The sequence below is a fragment of the Papio anubis genome, chromosome 15 (genome assembly GCF_008728515.1).
Source record: "Papio anubis isolate 15944 chromosome 15, Panubis1.0, whole genome shotgun sequence".
Classification (NCBI taxonomy): Eukaryota; Metazoa; Chordata; class Mammalia; order Primates; family Cercopithecidae; genus Papio; species Papio anubis.
The window spans coordinates 20,037,228-20,060,036 of NC_044990.1; the positions used below are offsets into that span (position 1 = coordinate 20,037,228).

Genomic DNA, 22,809 nt, shown 5'->3' on the forward strand with positions numbered 1-22,809 from the left:
AATACAAAAATTAGCCGGGCATAGTGGTGGGCACGGTGGTGGGCACCTGTAATCCCAGCTACTCAGAAGGCTGAAGCAGAAGAATCGCTTGAACCCGGGAGGCAGGGGTTGCAGTGAGCCGAGATCACGCCATTGCACTCCAGCCTGGATGACAGAGTGAGATACTATCTAGAAACAAAACAAAACAAAACAAAACCTCCCTATAGCTCAAAGAGAGCTGAGGAACACTGAAATTCAAGATCCATAAAACAGGAAAATGGACTGATCCAAATATTGGCAACACTCAAAGGTTTTAAAACATTAGGTATGATATGGGTATTTATGCTGATACAATAGATGTCTAACTATTCTTTAGTCATCAGTGGTCCAAGTGATTTAAGAGCTATAATCTATCTCATACTAGAAAGGACCTAAAATATTTTAAAATAAACATTTTCTATAAACACATAAAGCATAAAAAAAATCAAGGAAAACTTATATCTGAAGGGAGCAAGGGTGAAGAAAAGGAAAAAGTTGAACACCGGTCTGCAAGCCTTGAGACATAACAAAGTTGTCATAGCTGGTCTTTGATTTTGGCTCTGAGCTTCCTGGCAACTAAAACCAAGAGGGAATCTTAAGCGGCTCCATGGCTTTCACTAATCACAAGGGGAGACACATTTCAGTTCTTCAAGGGAAACAAAGCTGCTCCCTACGGTGAAAGTCCATGTCTTATTTGTATTCGTGTCCTGTACTTGGACAGAGTCCGGCAACCCACAGCATTCATTAGCTGAAGCTGCCCTTCTTCCACTTAATTCTAAAAGGAATTCCTCATGTAGAGCTTCACACAAGGGGCCCTGGGAAATTCAGGGGGGCAGTATCCTTAATAATAGGCCTAAAGGAAATGAAGCGATGGGTTTCATCAATCTGTTTCTTGTTGCGTACCTCATAACACAGAGACACAACTCAGGGAAGCAATCCTGAGGTGCATGTGTGATGTCAAGCCTAATAGCAATCTAAGATCCCCCATTTCTGAAGGACATGTTTGATCTGTAATGAAATCCAGTCTGTCTATGGACTATGTGTCCTTCATGCATGTCTGCACATACAGCATTTCTCCTGATTGAACTTTTGATAATAATTCCATGGCAGGTGACTGAATTCAAGGTTGTTTGCTCTGGTAAGGGCCAGAAGTGCAGGTGCTCTCTGCGGCTGACTAAGAGAGGATTAATAGGCTCATATCAAGCAGTAACACGGCAGCACTGCGGATCCCTTCTCCACGCTCAGACTTCTGAAATGGAGGGTGTAGCACAAACTAAGAATACCAAAATGGAAACAGTTGAAAAGGAAGGCTGCTTTTCTCCTGGGATAATCATCGCCATTGTTAGCTGGGGAGACACCAGTGACTGTATAACCCTTGCCCACATGGAAATGGAAAGTGATAGTGAAGCTTTCAGGGTGGACTCGAACTTTGGAAGGCTGCTTGGCTAGTGATGGGACAAGAATGGGTGGGTATGGGGAATTGGGATAAGGACAGGAGACTCTGAGGAGTCTGGGAACAGACTTTTGCTTCTAAGCAGCTCATTTTTTTCTAACATCATGGCTGCAGGATTTCTTCTGTAGTAATCAGTCTTTTAAATTATGGCATTATTTTACAATTACTCCTTCAGATAAAACAAAAGCTTCACTTTCTCTGCACTGATGAAAGAGCTGGTGAGAGGATGAAGATTTTCATTCACTCTGGATGGAGTTTGAATCTACCTATCCATCATCGTGGTCAATGACGCCTCTCATTATTCTTAGTTCATGTCATTACCTTGAACTTCTCCTCATAGTTCTCGAAGGCTTCCATGACCATACACACAGCCTCCATCGTGCGCTCGAGCCGGCCATCCATTCTGTTGAAACGGTACATGCTACCAGACACATCCACCACCAGGCGCAGACGCTTGGGTTTCTGTTGTGGGCTGCCAAGCTGAGGGAAGTAATAACAGAAAAGCCATTTGTGAACTGGCAAACTTCCCCTGGTGGCTGTCTTGGGGATCTCATAGAAGCCCCAGCGTGTCAGCCCTAAGATGGGCAGACCAGCCATAGGCTCAGCCCTGCACAAGGCTGTCCTAGCAGGTAGCAAGGCATCTATGGGTTGTATTGCAGTAAACAGAATTTCAGATTTGTGCTAATGGTTGGGGCCACATGGAAAATATTTTCCTTTGGAATATAGTCTTTTCAAAGCTCACTCTAGTAAAGCTGACTTATTTAGGTTGATGCCTTAAAAATAATATGGTGACTTAATAATCTGGAATGACATGTCATTTTCACTTCATGCCTCAGAGTCAGTAACTCTAGCAAGAGTTTGTGTTATTTTGGAGGGAAGCCCATATCAATTTTACTTGTACGTGTCGGGTAGTGACCTGAAAATTACTCTCCACATAGGCCACAAATAATGTCAGATTCCTAAAACAGAGTTATGTGATGGGGGTCTGGCAAAGAAATTAATGAAAAGATTTTAAAAACGACTTTTGTGTTTAGTAAGCCACACATCTTCTCTTCCTTCCACATTACTGAATTAGTGCTTTTCTTTTCTTGGCAGTTTGAAAGCATAAAAGTGGCATCAAATTGCTATCTAGAAACAACTGTCCATTAAGATTACAAGATTAAGTTTGATTTTAGACCCACAACTGCCAATTTGCAGATTTAAAAAAAAGTTTGTTAGTTTTGCTGACAAGAAAAAAGAAGAAGGCTGCGTGCAGGAGCTCATGCCTGTAATTCCAGTGCTCTGGGAGGCCAAGGTGGGAGAAAGGCCAGAGGTTCAAAAGCAGCCTGGGCAACATAGCAAGAACTCATCTCTACAAAAAACACACAAATCAGCTAGGGTGGTGCTATGTGCCTGTATTCCCAGCTACTCAGCTGGGTAAGCTGAGAGGATCACTTGAGCCCAATAGTTTGAGGCCATAGTGAGCTACGATTGTGCTACTGCACTAACGCCTGGGCAACAGAGCAAGACCCTGTCTCTAGGAAAAAAAAAAAAAAAAAGGAAGAAGAAAATTTCCAGATTATTCTGTTATTAAATATTTGCTGACATGTATAAAAAATAATGAGCAGAGTTAGTAATTTCAAGAAAACACTGTGGGTATTGAGAGTGTAATGGTTTGAGGCAAATTCAACATATTTCTTAAAAACTTGTTGAGTCTGCCCAAATTGAGGACACTTACACATATGCTTCCATGACTGCTCACAATTTCAGATGTATCCAAACACAATTGTTGACCACAATGATTCAGTAAAGAAAGCAGCTGTTGACTCATACCAATGACACAGAAATAAGAACTCCCCAAATCACCACCAGATCCTCTCTAAATAAATATTTAAAAGGCGTGACTCTCCCTTCCCCCTACCAGTCACTGTACCCCCAGCTCTCAGTGGCTACTCAGCAATTCTGGTTACTCAGGAATACAGGCGATCACAGAGCTCACCGAGAGACTCAGTATTTCATCCTGTCACCATTTTGTTTTGCTATTACATTGCAAATATTTTAAATTTATAGCTGTCTAAAACTTTACACACTACAATTATAGTTACTTAAGGGAGACTTTCTTATTTCCTATATATTTTTTTCAGTTATATGATGGACACTGATATTTAAAGTAAGAGAACAGTAGAAAATCACCAAGGTTGTTTTACTGTTTTCACTTGAAGGTTTCTCTAGGCTGAACAGACACACCAGGTGTCTTCAGTTTCCCCTCCAGGGCACCTGCTCTGTGTCCTGGGAGTTGATCTATATGGACAATCCGTGTTGGGGCTCAGAAATCGATACTCTCTAAATATGGTGCTTGGACATGCTGAACTGAAGAGGCAGCATCAAGGTCTCTCTGACCTTCCTCTCTCTCCCCACAAAGCACCGGATAAGTTGTTCTCTGAAGTTTCTTCAACTGTCTAAAGTTCAGAGTTCCCAAGAAGAAAACGATTACTCTGGGCCCTTCCCTGAGTTTTCATCAACTGAACTCATATCACAGGAAGAAAGGCTGAAGTCTGTCAACACACCTGGACCGACTTCTGTCACACACCATTGCTCTGTGGGCCCAAAAGACTCTGTCCCAGGCCACTGTGTGTTCTTCAAGCTCACTGAATTGCCCTAAAACCATTTACTATCCCCGTAAAATCATCTACACTTCTCTATGCTTCTCCATCTCCTTTTCCCTTAAGAAGAAGGGTACATAAGCATCTGTACCTCACTGTGTGGAGGGGGACTCACCCTTGGTTTCACCCCAGTGCACATTAATACATTTGTATGCCTCTTCTCCTATTAATGTGCCTTTTGTGAGGTGATTTTCAGAGAACTTTCAGAGGGTGAAGGGGAAATTTTCCCTTGGCCCCTACAACCACATCAGCCGGCTTCCTGGCTGCTGACTTCCAGTGGGTTCTGCTCTTGGGAGGCACTGGTGGAGGTCAGGGGCTGAGGGTGGGGTATTTGTTCCCTTGGCTCCCTCTCTGCTGTCGCCCATGGACTGGCTCCCCTTCTGCTGAAGGCCACCACTCCATCAACCACCTTCTCCAGGTTCCAGGAACTGCTCTCTCATTCTGCCCTTTCAGACCTCAGGGTGAGTTAGATCCCCGCTATTGCTATCCCTGGGTTACTGCACTGCTTATTTTTGATTTTCCTAAACCCCACCCTTATTTTTGTAAATAGTCTTTATATTGACTGTTTCTTAAATTACCTAATTTGAGCATGCCTTATGTTTCTTGCTGAGACCTTGAGTTGAATGATAAATGGTATCATATTTATGGAGTTTTTCTTCTTCTTCTTTCTTTTTTTTTTTTTCACATAATGCTTTCCTTGGTTGCCATATTCAGGGTTTGTGATATTTTGACATGAAAGAAAGCAAGTTTCTATAAAGAGGGCTAGACTATGCAGAGCCGAGGCTAGCAGTTCACCATGACTTACTTGTGGCTCCAGCTCACCCCGACGTTTGTAGATGGCTTTTTCTCCAGTCAGCCCATCGATGATCTTGGTGTCATCTAGTTCCCCAGTAGCTTGATGTCTTAGCCACTGTCTTTCTTTACCTTTAGCCTACAAAAGACACACATACACACAAAGCCTTATTTTAATTAGTTCTGCAGGGTCTCTGACACACTTTGTGCAGGAATGACAGGAAACACGCCTGGGTTCTTTTCAGTAAGTGAGTTCTGCATGAACACAGTCGTATAAATGAACTGGTTTCTGCTCTCCTGACAAAGAAATGCCCTTTGTCTGTTTTAATTATTTCAACATATGGAACAATAAAATGAATGAAAGGTGGTATGCAAATGAGTCCCTGGAGAGATGTTCAATATCTGGAAATAAAATAATAGGGATGCATTTCTTATGGATTTCCTGTCACAGGGCTTCTCAAAAGTTTATTAGTTAAAATAATCAGCTTGAATTTGTTAATACTGTCTGCAAGCCCAGAGAAAACATGACCTTTAGAATTCTACCTTGTGGAAAAGAGTTTCTTACTCAAGTTCTCTGTGACTTAGTGTGCAAATGGAAATAGCTGAAAACAATAGTATGTGAACGTTTGTACCCCACAAGTCTTTCTGGTTATCTATCTTCAGAAATCTTCTGCATCACTTTTCTATAAGTTTTTCCACATCATACTTTGCTACAATAACTTACAATTATGCCAGATAGGCTAATTTTACGGTAGTAAACTGATAAAGAATTATAGTATTCCAATCAAGGCATATGCTTATTACAGCCAATGACTATATTTACATTAATGAGTGGGAAGAATAGCTAAGATGTTTTTATGCATGCAAACTAAAGTAGTAGTTAAGATTATGTGTTCCAGCGTCCGCCTGGTTCTAACTGTTCTTTCATCACTGTTCAATATCTGATCTGAGGCAAATTACTTGACCTGTCTGCATCTCTGTTTCTTCATCTCTAAAATGAATATAACACTAGTCTCTACTTTAGTAAGCTATTGTAAAGATTAATAAAATCTTACTTGGAATCAGCTAAGAAAGGGCCTGGTGAGCTATGTTAGCTGGTACTATTATTTATTGCTAGTGGATGAAACGCTAAAGTGGACAACGAAGTCCACTTTAAGTTAAGCCTGCTTCCATCAGTGTTTCATGGGAGGTGGCTATGTGATAGCACTGTCATTGGAAACACAAAGCCACTAAGAAAGCCACATTACACAAAGAAGTGCCACACAATATAACTCTGGGTATTATAGTATGTATTGTTTTCTTGTTCCTGATACCCTTGCTGGACACAGGGGCAAAATTACTATTTTGGAATACCCATATATTAATGCATACATCACTAGCATGCAGATTATTAATTCTGGTGGGTGGTTAATTCTAAGAACTACCAGGCATGCAACCCTTGGGAGAATGTTCTTTCCAGATTATGTTCTTGGCAAGAATCCCATGATCTCTCAGGAAAATGGGTCACTCTGGAGCATTGCTATCATGTAAAACTTGATCAGATACCCAGTTATGGGTGGCAACAGGAAGGAATGTGCACAGTCTTCTAGAATCCCCCTTCCTATTGGTCTATCCATGAATCAGACAGACAAGCTTAACCACACAGCACAGTCCTTTTCAGACCCCCTCACTTCACCAGTGATTGGAACTTAGCTCTTATCTCTTCTTTCCTAACATTTCTGTTCTCTGGTATGGATAATCCTCAGGCTTCCCAGATAATTCATCCTGGAAAATGCTATTGTGGATGACCATCTGTGTACCTTCAGTCTTTACATTCTACAGCTCTTGGAGGTACCAAGCTGCAGAGCACTGGGTTCTAATGGCTTTCATAGATGAGGACAGACTCTCACAGACTAGTCTAGAGTGGGAAAATCAGCACTGAAGAAAGTAAAAGAGAACATGGTGGCAGTGGTTAGCAGCCATTAAAGTGGCATGGAACTTGGATTCTTGAGCCGGGTTTAAAAGAAATGCAGGATTAGAACTGGAATGATATTGTATAACATGTTACTTATTGGCTGGGCCACTGTCATCATGAAGCATTGATTTTCCAAGTTTTCATAAATACATTGACAAGGCAATGACCCCAAGGACTCCCTACCCAATCCCATTAGCTGCTACATGGTTTTATTAACCAGTGATGCTTTTACCATGTAAAGAGCCACTGCAATGGCTACAGATTGTCATTTTTGTAATTTTTGTTTTTTTGAGACAAGGTCTGTCTCTGACACCCAGGCTGGAGAACGGTGGTATGATCATAGCTCACTGCACCCTTGAACTCCTGGGCTCTAGTGATCTTACCTCCTAAGTAGCTGAGACTACAGGCATGTACAACCACAGCTGGTTACTTTTTTGTTTTTAAATTTTTGTGGAGTTGGGGATCTTGCTATATTGCCCAGGTTGGTCTCAAACTCCTGGCTTCAGGCGATCCTCCCACCTCAGCCTCCCAAAGTGCAGGGACTATGCCTGTGAGCTATTTTTGTGATTTCTAATGCAGGTCACAACTGCAGTAAAAATAAATTTAAACCCCACCATCTTACCATAGAGAAAATAAAAAATGCTAAAATTCTAACTAATAACTCTACTGTCCTCTTTATTTTGGTGTGTCTAAAACCAGAATATACCTTATAGTTGATGGCAAAAAAAACGTGTCAAGATGACTGGTAGAGGGACTAATTGTGACCTGGTTGCTGTAGCTGGAGGACACACAAGTGATGTTGGTGGAGCATAGCAGGCATCAGCTCACGGAATTATTTCCATTGATAGCTCAGGTTTGTTTTTAACTTCGGTTAAAATTCCTAATTATTATTTTAAACAATTAAAAAACATTACACTATATAGAACATTAGAATAATGAACAAAGAAATGGAGCACTGGATGCAAATACACTATAAGTGAAGCAAGATTATTTGCTCCAGAAATGACTACACTTCCAATAAGATTTACAAAAGCAAGATTCCCCCAGGGGGAGGAATTTGGGTTTAAATTTGTTGGGAAGACAAATTCCTAGAGGACTGCATGTCCCAGGCCATGCAATTAAAGAGGAAGAAACTGCTAAATTTCATGAAATAGATCACAGAATGCTTAAAACTAGAAGAACTGGGAAGACTGATTCAAGTACCACGAAGGACTATTAGGCCGTGTCAAAAAATTCAAGGAAAGCTGTTAAATTTTCTGTGATGTGTAATGCAATTAAGCAAAACATGTAACTCTCAGTTTACAGTCACCATCATGCAAGAATCCAGGGCTTTTAGGCCTTAATTTTCTTGTGCTGATATTGTTTCTTTTCCCATAATGATTATAGCTTGAAGACTGTTTCCATTACATATGCCAATAAAAGAAAAGGACTTGGTAAAATTTGCAGTGAGAGTGAGGGAGAGGAATACACCTTTTCCAATAAATCTGCTACCTTTTCCTTCCTTTCTGGGGGTTAACTTTTCAAGTTTAAGTACTTGTAATAAACTGTACAAATCTTAAGAATGTACCTTTACAAAGTAAACACACAATCTTAATCATCCACACCGCCTAAGCCTCGCAGTGCCCGGTTCTGGATGCTACCTTCTCCCTGCCAAAGGTAACCCCTATACTGACCTCTATTACTATCAATTAAGTTTGCCTGCTTCTGGACTTTATCAATATAAAATCATACAATATATACTCTTTTGTTTCTGGTTTGTGTGGTTCAACATTATCTCTGTGAGTTACCCATGCTGTGTGTAGCAGGACTCGATTCTCTTTTGTGCTGCAATGGTATTCCATTGTATGACTTTGTCACAATTTACCCATTCTACAATTCTGTTGATTTCAGTTTGGGGCTATTATGAATAATGCCACCATAACTGAACATGTCTTTTGGAGCAGGTATGTGCATATTTCACTGTGTGGAAAGGCTGGGTCACAGAGTATGGATATGTTCAGCTTTGGTGTATACTGATAAACAGTTTCCAAAGTGTTTTTCCCAATTTACATTCTTGTGAGCAGAGTATAAGGGTTTCATTTGCTTCTGTCCTCACCAACACTTTATATTGACAGCTTAAAAAATTTTTTTAGCCATTCTTTGGGTGTATAGTATACTCCTTCATTTTTATTTTTATTTGCAGATAAATGAATTACTTTTGGTACTGCTTGTCATTGATATTTTTAGGAACATGAACCAGTAGTTTTTGTTTTTGAGAAGTAAACATATGTATCAGCCTTTCGAGTCAAAACTATTAGGCACAAAGGCATTTTTATAATAGTAGCACTGTTCATTAGTTTTCAAGTATGTAACTTGCAGATAAATATGGGTAGAAATTTGATTTTCTATCCTCTAGCCAGTCCACAATACTTGGAAACTTAAAATAGGAAGAGGCCTGTCAGAATGAATGCTCTTGGGGGCAATGGGCTGGAGGGGGAGCTCTTTAGAAAGTTACTGAAGGCTGAATAAAAATATTTACTGTTTTGGACTGTGTATACAAAGGCTTCTGTATTTTATGAGACTTAGTGAAATAATTCTTGAAATAGTAAGTTCCTACTGCATTTAAATATATACTTTTGTTTATAATAAAAGGCCAAACATGTTGTTATGTATTCCTACTGCATGAAGTAAAGTATACCTGTAAATATGTCCATCTGTTTTGTATTATACATAAATTCACACTAATGAGAGTTCATTATATATAAAGTGAGGGTGCATTAGTAAAAAGTCTATGTTACAGATACTCTGAAAAAGAAATAGAATTTTATTACTTCCACATAAAGAATACTTAAACTCACTGAAATACTCAGAGAATGATGTATTCTGGTTAATTCATTTTCCGGGAAATACTTGGTTAAGCAGAAAGTACGTACACACACACACACACACACACACACACACACACACACACCTGTAGCACTAAAGACAGAATAAATAAACTTGACAAAAACCAATCATCTTGTGGTTTGTGACACTTTGTCTCATGATTTCAGCACTGAAATAATTCTGATTAATCTTATGTCTTTACTTATTTGGGTTATGATTAATCAAGACTTTTTTTTTTTAACCTACAAACTCCATAATCAAGCCAATTTTATATTAGTCTTTCCAAATTTGTTTAATGAAGAGAACAGAAAGACTTAAGTAGCAATTCTTATAGACAGTGTATACGTTCTACAGAATAAAGCCTACAAAAGATCATCAAGAAGTATTTGTTGGGTGAATGAATAACTGTAAATGATGTTAGAGGATATCTGTGAACAGCGATTCTCTTATTAAACATTAGCTCTCATTATTTTAACATCTCTTCATGCTCAACCAACATATATTTTTATGCTACAAATGTGTATGACTCAAACAAATAATTACTGGATTAAGGAAAACTTTTATATTGACTTTATAAGACAATAAACTATTAATCAGTGGAAACAACACAAAATTTTATTTTGTGGTTCTCAACATACTGGCATAGCTATTAAAAATATTTTACTTAATATCTGCGTAGGTTCCTAGGTGCTCTAAATAGTGAAAGAAAAGAGAAGATATGTACCTTATTCCAAGGGATTCCCGTTTCTTGAAGTAATATCTCATTGCAAGGGAAAATGGTGAATCATCTATGGTGATTCTCATTAGAAGAGTTTATATTCTTGGATGCTGATGTGGAACTAAATCATTATGTTGAGTGACACTATACTGTCTATAGTCACTTTTCATGAACTAAAATTATTTCAGGTCTTTCCTTCAAGAATTAAATATTTTATAATTCAAAGGAGCTGGGAAGTGCACATCTCGGTGTGCAAACATAACAGGAATCTTACACTTAACAAGTTTAAAACTCAACCCTGGATTCCACCCTAGAAAATCTGTTCTCTCTAAGTCCTCCCCTATCTCAGTGAAGGGCAAGAGGCAACCCCACTCTTCCAGTTGTTCAGGCCCCACACTGAGGAGCCATCTTTGACTCCCTTTTACCCACAACCAATCCATGGGCAAATCCTCTCAACTCCTGGCAGTATCTGACTATCTCTTACCACCTCCATGCCTAGCCTTAGTCCTGTCCTCATTTTCTCTCCTCTAGACCACTGCAGCAGATTCCTAACTGGTCTCCTTCCTTCAGCTTGAAAAAGTTTTCCAAAGTGATTTTTCCTGCGCAGTTCCCTCTTCACACAGCAATCAGAGGAATTTTTATAAAATATGTTGTCATTTGTAAGAACTATATTAGAAAGAACCAGCATGGTTAACTTTAAGTCTTTAAAAAGCATGATGGAACTTTATATTTCTCTAATGATTTTCAGGAATGAGGGTATTTGCCTTTCCCATACGCAACATAAATTGTTATACTTTTACTGTCTTCTATTCCTCCTCTGTGCCAATTTAACTGACCAAAACCGACAGAATTAACCAAAAATCTTCTTGATTTTTGTTTAATTTTAAAAATAATGTGAGAATTTAGGCCTTGTTTATTATTAAATTCACAATTTTAAATATGGTATACCTTTAAAAAGAATGATTCTTGGTATTTGAGTTTTTAAAATATAGATTTACCGCAATTATTTAGACCTGATTTTGTGCTGAACTGCTTCTAACGCTCATTACTGGTCCTTTTATATCACAAGGCTCCCATTCTTAAGGAATTTTTATTCCTCTCTTAATTGACTATTTATACAAATATATATATATTTATTTCAAAGTTATTTTTTAAAAGGTTACTTAAGAGACATTTTAAGCCTCTGAATATCTGCAACTATCTGTCACTTTGTACTTCGGCTGTGCATAGCATTCTTGGGTCACAGGAACTGTCTCTTCAAAATCCTGCAGACTTTGTTCCTCTATCCCATGGCATTCAAGGTTTTAGGGACAACTAATGTAAGATTAATTTTTCTTTCTCTAACAATAGCTTGTTTTTTGTCTGCTTCTCTGCTTTTAGGATATTTTCTTTATTTTTGAAATGTTAAAATTCCATGAAGCTGTGTTGAGGTGCTTCTGTCTTTGGTTAATTCTGCATGGTACTTTGCAAAGTCCTTTTGATTCACAGACTTAGGCCTTTCTTCAGGTCAGTGCAGTTTTGTTACTACTTTGGTTACTGTTTATGAATATTTTTCAGTGGCCTCTTCTATGGGGATATCATTTGTTCATTCAGCATATGTTTACTAAGCACTTACCATGTTTCATGTACTGTTCTATTTGTTGGGATGACTCAGGGCTCTATATGTCAGCTCTCTACTTTGTTTTTACTAAGTAGCTTTCTTATGGTTTTTACCTCTTTATTTCCTCTGGATAACTTTTCAAGTTTTTTGTTCATATTAGTACTTAGATTTAGGACTGGATGGAGTCTGTTCTTTCTACTTTTCATGTAGATTTGAGTTGTGGCAGTGCACTTTTAGTTTTCTTATCTTTCCTTATTGCACTCAATTCCCTTATTATTTCTGCTTGCTTCTTAGCCAGATACTTTTCAATTTATATCTTATTTCACATACTTCAAATTTCTTTGAATTGTGAGAACACAAAGCAGATGTTTTCTAAAAATTTTATGTTTTCTGAAGAATATTCTATCCCAGCAGCATCTTCTATATCTTAAATGCTTGCTATTCCACCTCAATATGCAAGCTTTTCATACATCCCATGTTATTTTATGTTTTCCGTGTCCTTATTCTCAAATGATGAGATACAAAACTGTTCAGGAACAGATTGGACAGATGCTCCTTGGCTGCGTTCACTTTCCACTTAGTTTCTACTAGAATTCTCCTTGAGAGATTTTAAACTGGTTGAACTAAATCTACAATGCCAGCTCAAGAATTCAGCAGGGAAGGAATTGAAACTGCGGACAGTCCCAGCATGAGAACTTCATCACCACATCATTTCTTATTTTGTTTGGAAAAGCCATTGCAATGGGGCCAACTTTGGGCATTTGGCTCCTTTGTGATTTAGTCTTCAAGCCAAGTATAAGTCGGGGCTGGTCTGGCCTTTTTCCCGGGGCTATACCCCTTTCAGCTTCCTGCCTGTAGCCACTGCGTGAAACCTAGACCTCCCCCTAACCGTGTCTCCCTAGCGCTGCTGCTTTCAAACGCTGCTGCATGGCAGTGACAAAATGGAGGTCAAGTGATCTGCTTCTCACCAGCTCTAGGGCTCTTTCTTCTTTTCCCTGCCTTTCCAGCCAAGGGATGTTAGTGACATTCTCTTAGCTCTCATGCAGTTACTCATGAATAATGCTATTTCTCAGGAAGGTTTTCAAGTTGTCTTTGAGAGGGGTCCCATCAAAGTATATTTAGCAAAAATTCTTCAAAGCTGTTTGCATGTCACTAGCCCTCTTCATTAATTTCTCCTGACGTGTTGGGTTTTCAATGTGTAAAGCTTTTGACTATTTAAATAATTTTAATGGTCACCTAGCAAAGACTGGGTTAGAGATGCCCACAGCCATGCAGCCCAGAAGTCAGGACTATATTTCTAGGCTGCACCTGGATGAAGTTGTCCTCTCATGGCCACTGACACCATGTCTTGAGTGATGAGCCATTCATGATGTGCTAAGAAAGAGTAACTGGCACTTTGCTGCTCTCCTGTGACATGCAGACATTCCTTGACACGGCTGTTCTCACCCTTCCCCTCTCTTTGCTCTACACTCTTGCCTTAGTTGACATATCTTCCCTTGGCTTGGGCTGTCTCTCTATTCAGATGACCACAAAAATACATATATAAATATCCATATAAACATGAAACCCTATCTAGTCCTCACCTTGCCCCTGAACTCCAAATTCAGGTTTTGAAAACTTTAAACATCATGTTTGATATTTTTACATAGGAGTCCCAATAGTGAGAAAACATATTGTAACATCCAAAGCAAACATTTGCTTTCTTCACGAGTCTGTCTTCTTCCTGTGTCCCCTATTTCTGTCCTCCAGGGCTTGAAAAACCTCCCATTTCCCTTCCCCTACATCAGTGTCACTTGTCTTTTTCTCCTACCTCCAAACTGCTTCCTGAATTTGTCTCATTCTTTCCATTTTCATTTCAATTACCCTGGTTCAGGTTCCTACGACTTCTCACCCAAATAACTGATACTGTTTTATGACTTAATCTCCTGACTTCCACCTCTCTTGTCTCTGAAACTTTCTCCTCCATGGCTATAAAACTTCCTGGAGAAGACAGAACCAGCTCTCAGCTCATGCCTGAGACCACACAGTGTCATGCATCTGTCTGTGTTGTGCCCTCTGCTGGGGTGTTGTTTCCACCCTTCTCTGTCTGGTTAATACTTGTGTGTCCCTCAAGGCTCAGTTCCTGTACCCCTACCTCCAAATCTATCCTTGAATCCATTTCTTCTGAGCTCCACCACATTGTAAGCCTCCCTCTACCTAGGTACTTACCATATTAAATGGAATGATCTCTTTAGGTGTCTGTCTTCTCCGCCCCTCAAGCCCAGAATTTTCTTAGTACAGGGACACTATCTTATGAATCTCTGTGCCCTCAGTGCCAAGCACAGTGCGTGCCACACAATCAGTGTTCAGAGCACTGTTTATCTGAACAAAAGCTTAGTTTGAAACACCACAGGGGAATATAGGAACATAATTGTTGGTTCATGGAGATATCATGCTAGCCAAAGCAATCAGAGAAAGTTTAATTTAGTTTAGCCTGAGAATGAAATTATGATTATAGATCTGAAAAACATTGGAGAGAAGATATGATTAAAATCAAGTGGTTTTTTGTTAGAGCATGCATGCTGCAATAGGAGATTGAGATTCTGAACCAAGTATAATTGAAGTATTTATGGACTGATGAGAAGACTCGTGTGATCGATTCACAAAAGGGAAAAGGTACAATAACTCAAAGAAGCCAAGAAAAGTCACTGGTGATAGCTATCTTAATCGAGAAGAAAGACATGTACTGCAACACAGGCACATGTTAAAGCAGACATTAACATGGGTGGCAACGGCATTTCCTGCTCCTCGAATCCCACCTGGAATCAATGAGTGGGCCTGAGGCTGTGCTTTGGAAAGTCATCTCAAGTGATGATTTGCTAGTTCCTGGCCAAACTTTGTGCTGTTCACCAAGGAAACACCCATGGTTACTTGGATTACATAGCAACCTCAAAACAGCTGGAAGATATTAGTCAATCGGAGCCACCCAGGACTGGCAGAAGATGGCAAAATGGAACCAAATCAAAGGTTCCTTGCTTTGTTTTCAATCTAAAGTTCCATATTCTACACAAGGCCATGTCCATGCTTGGCCAGTAGCTATGTTTTAAACTAGCCCTATCTTCCTAAATTGAGGACTAGAAGGCCCACCGGAGAATAACTCCCCTATGGAATAAAAATAAAGGTTCAATAAGGAAAACACTTGAAAAATGCTGTGTTGGCATTAGGATAATGATGCAAAATGTTTTATGAGTATATGTAAGAATACACTTTTTATGGAATCATTGAATTGGAAGAAGAGAACAGAGACCCTAACAAAAAACAATGAACTGAGCTTTGGGCCCAGACGCCTGCCTCGCTAGCCATACAGCCCAGGACAGGTTACACCATCTTTCTAATCTTCAGGTCTCTCATTTATAAAATGGGGGCAAAAGATGGCAAAAATGGGACCAATATTCACAGGATTATGAGAATTGACACAATGTATGTTTCCTCATCTATCAAATGTAGAAAATTATACATACTGGTTTCCGTAGAGATTAAATAACACAATGAATGTAAAGTACCTGTCTGAGTACCTGGCCTGTAATCCAGGCTGATAAATCTTAGCAAGTACAATGAAGGTAACAATGAAGCGAATCCTTCTGTAGAGAATGCTGCATACTAGGCCCTGTTTATGTATATCATCAGAGTTCTCCACTAACACACTATTATCTGTCATTCCCATTTTATAGAACCCAGGCTGTCTGGCTGCAGAGGATGACAATAATGATGGAGGTGATCTTGGTGATGACAACAATATAAAGCACCTAGTAGAATGCCTGGTGCATGGTAAATTCTCAGTAAATGCTTGCTATTATTATAATGCTGGTATTGTTTGTAAAGATTTCTAAAGATGGAAGTGCTACATCTATTTTAGCTACTTATTCAAGGATTAAATTGCTTTTATCTTCTTTCCTATATCTTAAAGCTCTTTCTTGGTATCAGTGAAGCCTATTTTCTCATTTTAGATCTCCAGAGTGGAAGAGAATAAAAACTCCCCTGAAATAATTACTCTTGTTGAGGATATTTAGTAAGTTATTGACTCCAATCCCCTTAAGGATTTTTAAAAAATGGGTGCTACTTTGCTTTCCATGCATTTAATCTTACTTGTTGCTTTTACCTAAGACCTTCAGAGTTTTCTTTCATTCCTCTTTGAAAGCTGAAAGAAAAAGTGGACTCTGTTTTCTGATACTGGTGTCACTGTTGTGGTGATTAGTGGAAGAGTCATTCCTTGATGCTAACTCTAATTCTAACCCAGGCTCTGTTCATGTGTGACTGTGAAAAGTCAGAGCAGTGGACCTGACTTTTCATCTTTTGGCTGATTGTATACACATGATACCATTTATGTAAAGGGCTGATTTGAGGATTAAATGTGATACTGCTTGTAAAAGCAACGATAGCATGGTCCCCAACAAATACCAATCAAGACATCAACTAATACCAGATGAGGAATCTGATACCTTCAATTAAAAATGTATTCTTATATCCCTTTGTAGCACTGTGAATCCTCTAAGGGCCTCTGTTTCTGCCCACAGGGTAGGACTCAGTGTTGTCTGCATGTTCTTGTGGCATCCAGGGCTATTCAGGATCTGGTGCCTACGACTCTGGCAGCCTCCTCTCTTGACACTGTCTCCCACCAAGGTGTGCTTTTCTCAGCCATACCAAATACTCTGTCCTTCTCTGAACTCACTGCGCAATCCTATACCTCTGTGCACTTGTGCATACTGCTTCCTGTGTCGGACATGCCTTGACTTCTTAAGCACATGGGAAATTCCTCAGCATCTTTCAAGAGTAAATTCAAACATTACATTCTCCATGAAGCCTTTCCTCATTTCATCTCATAGCATTGTGTGCAAAATTCTCCACAGAACTTAGGAAATTTAGTTGACTTTGAGTTCGTTCTTTGAGGGCAGAAGCTGTATCTTAGTTTTCTATCTCAAATGCCTGGTGTGCATTGAGAACTTAAGAAGTGAGTGAATCACTGAACCATACTCATTCTCCAGTCTTAGGATAGGAACCATCTCCCATTACCCTCACCTCCTCTGAATCACCCATTTTGGCCCTTAGCCAACTATTGCCTTACCCTGAAGCTCAGAGCCAACCTGGCACTGTCTTGGTGCTCTCCATGTCCAGGGCAATGAACACTCGTCAAATGAGCGACTATGTAAGATGATCCAATCATTCAACATCATGTTGTTCACATAGTTTATATAAAATCTTATGCTGTTTTATCCTAAATAACTGCATATGGATTTTTTAAAAAGCAAATGGTTTAATTTTTACATTTCTTAGATTTTGAAATTAGACATCTGGTTAATTATTATAAAGATCTTTCCTCTTGGAAATGACAGAACTTTTATTAATCTCTGGATACAGTTTAGATCTTTTGAAAAATGAGGCTTTTCCAGAGTTTTGGGTTAAAATGGTGGATTAAAAACTGCATCACAGAAGTTCTAATCCCCAATACTTAGCAAAAATAATGAAACTTCCCCCAAAAGAACAATTACAAATAAGAACCAAAAAGGGAAAGGCAATCAGCTTGAAATACTTCATGGAAAAGAAACACAAGATTCCACAGTAGAATGGAGAAGCAGGGTACAGCTTGGCTCCCAACCCTTCTCCCTTTGCCCTGAAATGAGGCTTTGCTTTCTCTTTAGACAAAATAATCTGATTTTGTTTGTGATTTTAAGGAACACTCAGCCCCTCCTAAATTATTTGTGTAAATTGACCGGAGCACAATTTCTAATGTGAAATCTCCAAACAATACTCATGCTTAGGAAATACTGAAGTGTCTTAATATCTTCAGGAGCAGTAGCAGTACTAACTGGTTCCTCAGCATTGAGAGTTTTGTGAAACTGCAAAAGAGCAGGCAATGTGAGAGCAAGGGGAGAGCAGAAGGAGGAGGAGCCGGGGACACAGAGAATACATACCCTGGATGATCAAAAAGAAAGCCATGGGATAGTCCAGTTTTATGTAGACATTTTCACACCGATACATTTTTTTGGACGGGCTAATTAGGGTTCAGATAATTTTCTCCAAGACTTTAGGAATGTGTCCAGGTTTGGACCCAGGTTATTTTCTTGGTCCATAAGTAGAAGATTACCTGTAAACTATCCAGGATGATTCGGAGGGAGTGCACCTGTCGCCGAACAGCACCTGAAAACCTTTCATAGGTTGCAGCATCGTATTCACTCATTTGGATCTCCTTTAGCCTGAAACCAGAGGAGTATAAAAAGTTAACAGCTTAAATCACATAAATGTGGGTTTTTACTTTCATTCACCTCCTGCTAGAACTTTAGCAAACTTCTTGGAAACTCAGATTCATGTTAATGAGAAAAGGCAAGAAGCGATGTCTCCAGCTATGCTTCCATATTCAAAGAAGGTAACATCAAGTAGTGTGCTAGTAAATGGTTAACAAACTAGGACAAGAACAAAGTCCTAGATTTGTAGTGTTTGCTGATTTCCATGATGTAAATATTGCCACCATGATCAGTTACAAGCTATGAACAGTGAGTTAGAAAAAAGTGTGCACCATTGGCTCTCATGAGCCAGTATGAATTGGCTTTGTGGTACACCATTGCTATATCCCAAAGCCATACTGTGATGTTTGCAGCCGATCAGTTCATGTGGCAGATTCCTAAGAGGGTTCCCATGGGTTGCTTTTTAAGATTGAGATCATGTATTTGGTTGACCAAGATAACAGTTCAAGCCTAAAGAACGTAAGTGAATGTGCTGCTCTGTATTCCTATGTGAGAGTTTTCTAAAATTGCTGACAGTGTAATCTAGACAGGACAATTGTATTTTAATATTACTGTGGCTTTGAAATTCTGTCTTCCCAGTATGCTGCTCCTTTTTATCAGTTTTTATCATTTGCTTCACTGAAGCCCCACCAGCACCCTGGAAGCTCCCCATACACATTACATGCCCTGCAAGTGCTTCTCTCCCACTTGGAGTGTCCTTCCCCTGACTTTGCCTACTAACTCCTACTTACTCTTCAAGACTCAAGTCAATGACTGCCTCCTCCAGGAAGCCTGCTGTGACCCCCAGGGCTCTCTTCTGTGCTCTTATCTCACTTCATTCTTCCCTCAGAGAATTTGCTCTCCATGCTGTAACTATCTGCCTTCTGTCTCCCCAACTAGGCTCTATGCTTCTTTAGATAAGGGCTGAGTCTTTCTCATCTTTATCTTTACAGTGCCTAGCATGGAACTAACATATAATGGGTGCTCAGAATAAATAGAAATGAATGACTGAAATAAAAATACAACTCAGCATTACTTAAAATGCGGCATCTTAAACAGTCAGTAGAAAGTTCATTCAAAGAGTGACCTCTCTCGGGTTTTACAGTGTTGTATCCACAATACACTAACTTAATCACACATTTCTATAAATTTCTATTAATATAAAAGGTACTGATACTAGGACAAAGAAGAGTAAGTGCAAATCTCAAAAGCCCAAGCATAACATAATCTTCTAAACTGGTGTGTGTATACGCATGCAATGTTGGAGATATGAATCCTAGGTGTACAGCAGAAACTCTTATCTAATGTGTATATTTTATCACCTTGAGCTCAAACAGAAACCTCAAATACTGAATGAGAATAAATGTTCTCTATTCTTCCCTGTCAGGTTGGGAAAAATCCATTCACCATGGGGGAGAGCTCTAGAAGCTTATTACGATTACATAATGCTGGGTCTAGACTACCATGGGGTAGACTGGCATTCCTGCCCTATCACCCCACTGGATAATACCAACTTAGGTTTCAAGATCTAGCTCAAAGGCTACATCCTTTTTGAAGTCTTGCTTGAGCCCTTGCATAAAGCTGGCCATTCCCTTTTCATGTGCCCTATACAGACATCTACCATGAAACTCGCATACTTTATGGCTTTAATAGATAGGCCTGTTGCCCTCTCTTATGGTGTTTTCAAATTTTTCTTTCCATAGTAGGAAATGTTTTACATTGAGATCTTGTAAACACAAATGCATGTATGTATATAGGATAACTGAAACAAAAATTTAATGACAAATAATTTTATTACATAGGATGTACTCTGATGTTTTCTATTCTATTCCTCAGGGAGAAGGACCATGTTTTATTTTTTCATTGAACTTCCAGTACCTACCACTATACCTGGCACACAGTGGCACTCAATAAGTGCTGCTGGATGGCTCTTTGAAAATACTGACTATTACAAGGTAAATACAGACGAGGCCACTATAATATCTGAATGGTTGTATCTTGAGGTGACATGCCAGGGTGCCTTTCTAAATCTAATTAACTCTCAGTCCTGAAGAATAAAAAGAAATATGTGTATAGGACTTGACCTCCTGACAATATCTCTTGTATTTAGTTTCTGGAAGTCTCTGAAATCTCTCTATGACTTTTTATTAGATTAAGTTATGTCTCAAGTATCAAAGCTGACAGAAGCTGGGCACAATGAACAATGCAGGACACACCACCTACCCCTTCATACCTAAACTGGTGTGTGTGTGTATGTCAATATGCTTCCTCTCAAAGAAGGGAGATTAGCACTGATTAGAAACAAATGTAGACACAGCTGTCCTTGGGGTGGGGAGGGGATGGAGGAGAGAGAGAGAAAAAAAAAAATACATATATAGCATAGTGCCTAACATATAATGGATGCTCAAAATGAACTGAATGGCTGAAATAAAAATACAACTCAGGATTATTTAAAATGCAGCAACTTAACCTAACTGTAAGTAGAAGGTTCATTTGCTGGGTGACCTCTCTTGGGTTTTACAGTGCCGTATCCATAATGTGCTAATTTAATCACATATCTCTATAAATATAAAAGGTACTGATATTAGGACAGGGAATAATGAACATATATCTCAAAAGTCTAACCACAACACAATCTTCTGAACTACTGTGTGTGTGTAGGTTCGCACACATGCAATGTTGGAGGTATGGGTTGTAGGTGTATACGTAAATACAAACACATATACACACATAAAAACACATATGTACATACACACATATATATCAAGGAAGGAACTGGCCATTTGGTAAGCCACCTCGAGCAGACTGGTCTTTGCAGAGTGATCAGAATTAGCTCCAGTTATAGGGCTACCACTGGTGCGATCATGTTGCACCCAAAACACACCACATGCTGTTTTAATTATGAAGAAATCTGGAAACCATATTCCAGATCGTGTCGGTTTTCAGAAAGATCACCTACAAGGCAATCAAAGCTGATAAAATTTGAAAGATGATGACTGAAGCAGGGGACGTAGAAAGAAAAGAGAAATTTTAGCCTCTGGATCAAATGAGGTACCCATTGCTAATACTCTCAAGCCCACAAAACTAGCTGGAAATATATCTTTCTGCTTCTTTAACCCTGATCAAAACTGCAGGGCACAGCTGCTTCACATCCTAGTAATCTATGTGGACTAACTGCATTTTGTTGGCACAGTATATTTTTAAAGGGTATATTTATTGTTACGTAAGAGTCTGGGAATTTTAGTTCTCATTTTACTTTTTCTTATAGGTCAGACTTAAATACTATAATTTTGAATCAATTATAAGGAAAACAAACATAAGCTTAGATCCACTGTGTGAGGCTGATTAATTTTGCAAATGGTAGTGGATGCAATCTCCACAGCTGGTGCCCATCCTAAACGCTTTTTCTAAGTGTGTACATGTACCTCACTGTCTCTTTCATTTGCTTTTCACTGGTATAATGTTTCTGTTCTATTTTATTCATGTTTTATGCTCGTCTCTCTTTGTTAGTCTGCCTGAGTTAATATATTCTTGATATGTAGGGGCTGGTATCTAGCTTAAAACCAGATACACATAGATGCTATCAAAATGCTGTGTTGATGATGTCAGGAACCCACTTAGCAGCATTAGGCTCTCCAAGGCACTAGCACAAACTTTCTGGCTCATAGCTAGGACTGCCTAGTTTCAGTCAGTCTCTGAATTAAGTACTAAAGGATTACTTGTATGCATGTGTGTATCATTCATTCCACAAATACATATGAAGGTTTGCTACATACCAGGTTCTGGGTGTAGGTCCTGGGGTTACACTAGAGCACAAAACAGACGGATGCCTGACCCCCAGAAACGTACAGTCAGTGGAGAGATAATCAACTATTCACAAATCACATAATGGGAAACAGTGCTAAGAGTTATGGAGAAAAGGTACAGGATGCCATAAAAGGATCAATGGTGGGAACTGACCTCATTCTGCATATGCGTAAGTGGCAAAATTGTTTTAAAACTTATTATTTGATGATAGTGAAGAATTATTACTTTTAAAAGACTTAATAATAGTATTGTGAGTTTGTATTTTTTTTTGTTTTTATATTATGGAGATACACTTGGAAATATTTACAATGAAATGATAGAAGTCTTGGATTAGCTTCAAAACAAGCCGGCAGAGAAGACTAGGAGTGGAGCCAGATTTTTCTTCTTGCAGTTGGGGGGGGTCGGGTCCATAGCATTCATTATACGTTCTTCTCAACTTTTATGTTTGAAAAGTTCCTCATAAAAAGTTGAAAAATTTTCAGCAGCATTAAATGAAATACTCACCAAATGGGATGAAAGTTCCATTTCTACATGAAAATAGAAAGCAACATCTTTCTCTTGGTGTTTTGCTGTGCCCCATCTTTCTCAGGATCTCCATGTGTTTCTATTTCTTTCTCTCGTTTCTCACACCCTTGCCCAGCTCCTCTGTCTTTCAACCACCTTATGGTATTCTCTTTTACTTCAACTGCGACTCTTCTCTGCA

General features: G+C 39.1%; 1 protein-coding gene across 2 annotated transcripts in view; it reads right to left on the minus strand.

Annotated features, from left to right (window-relative positions):
• The window catches only part of VWA8 (von Willebrand factor A domain containing 8), a 379,623-nt gene that overhangs the window by 15,725 nt on the left and 341,089 nt on the right, over positions 1-22,809 (minus strand). For both annotated transcript variants that reach the window (XM_003913811.3, XM_021929568.2), the window contains 3 exons: positions 18,164-18,272; positions 4,919-5,044; positions 1,793-1,951 (listed from right to left, as the gene is read on the minus strand). In XM_003913811.3, coding sequence (XP_003913860.2) covers positions 1,793-1,951; positions 4,919-5,044; positions 18,164-18,272 — 394 coding nt within the window. The remainder of the gene's footprint in view (positions 1-1,792; positions 1,952-4,918; positions 5,045-18,163; positions 18,273-22,809) is intronic.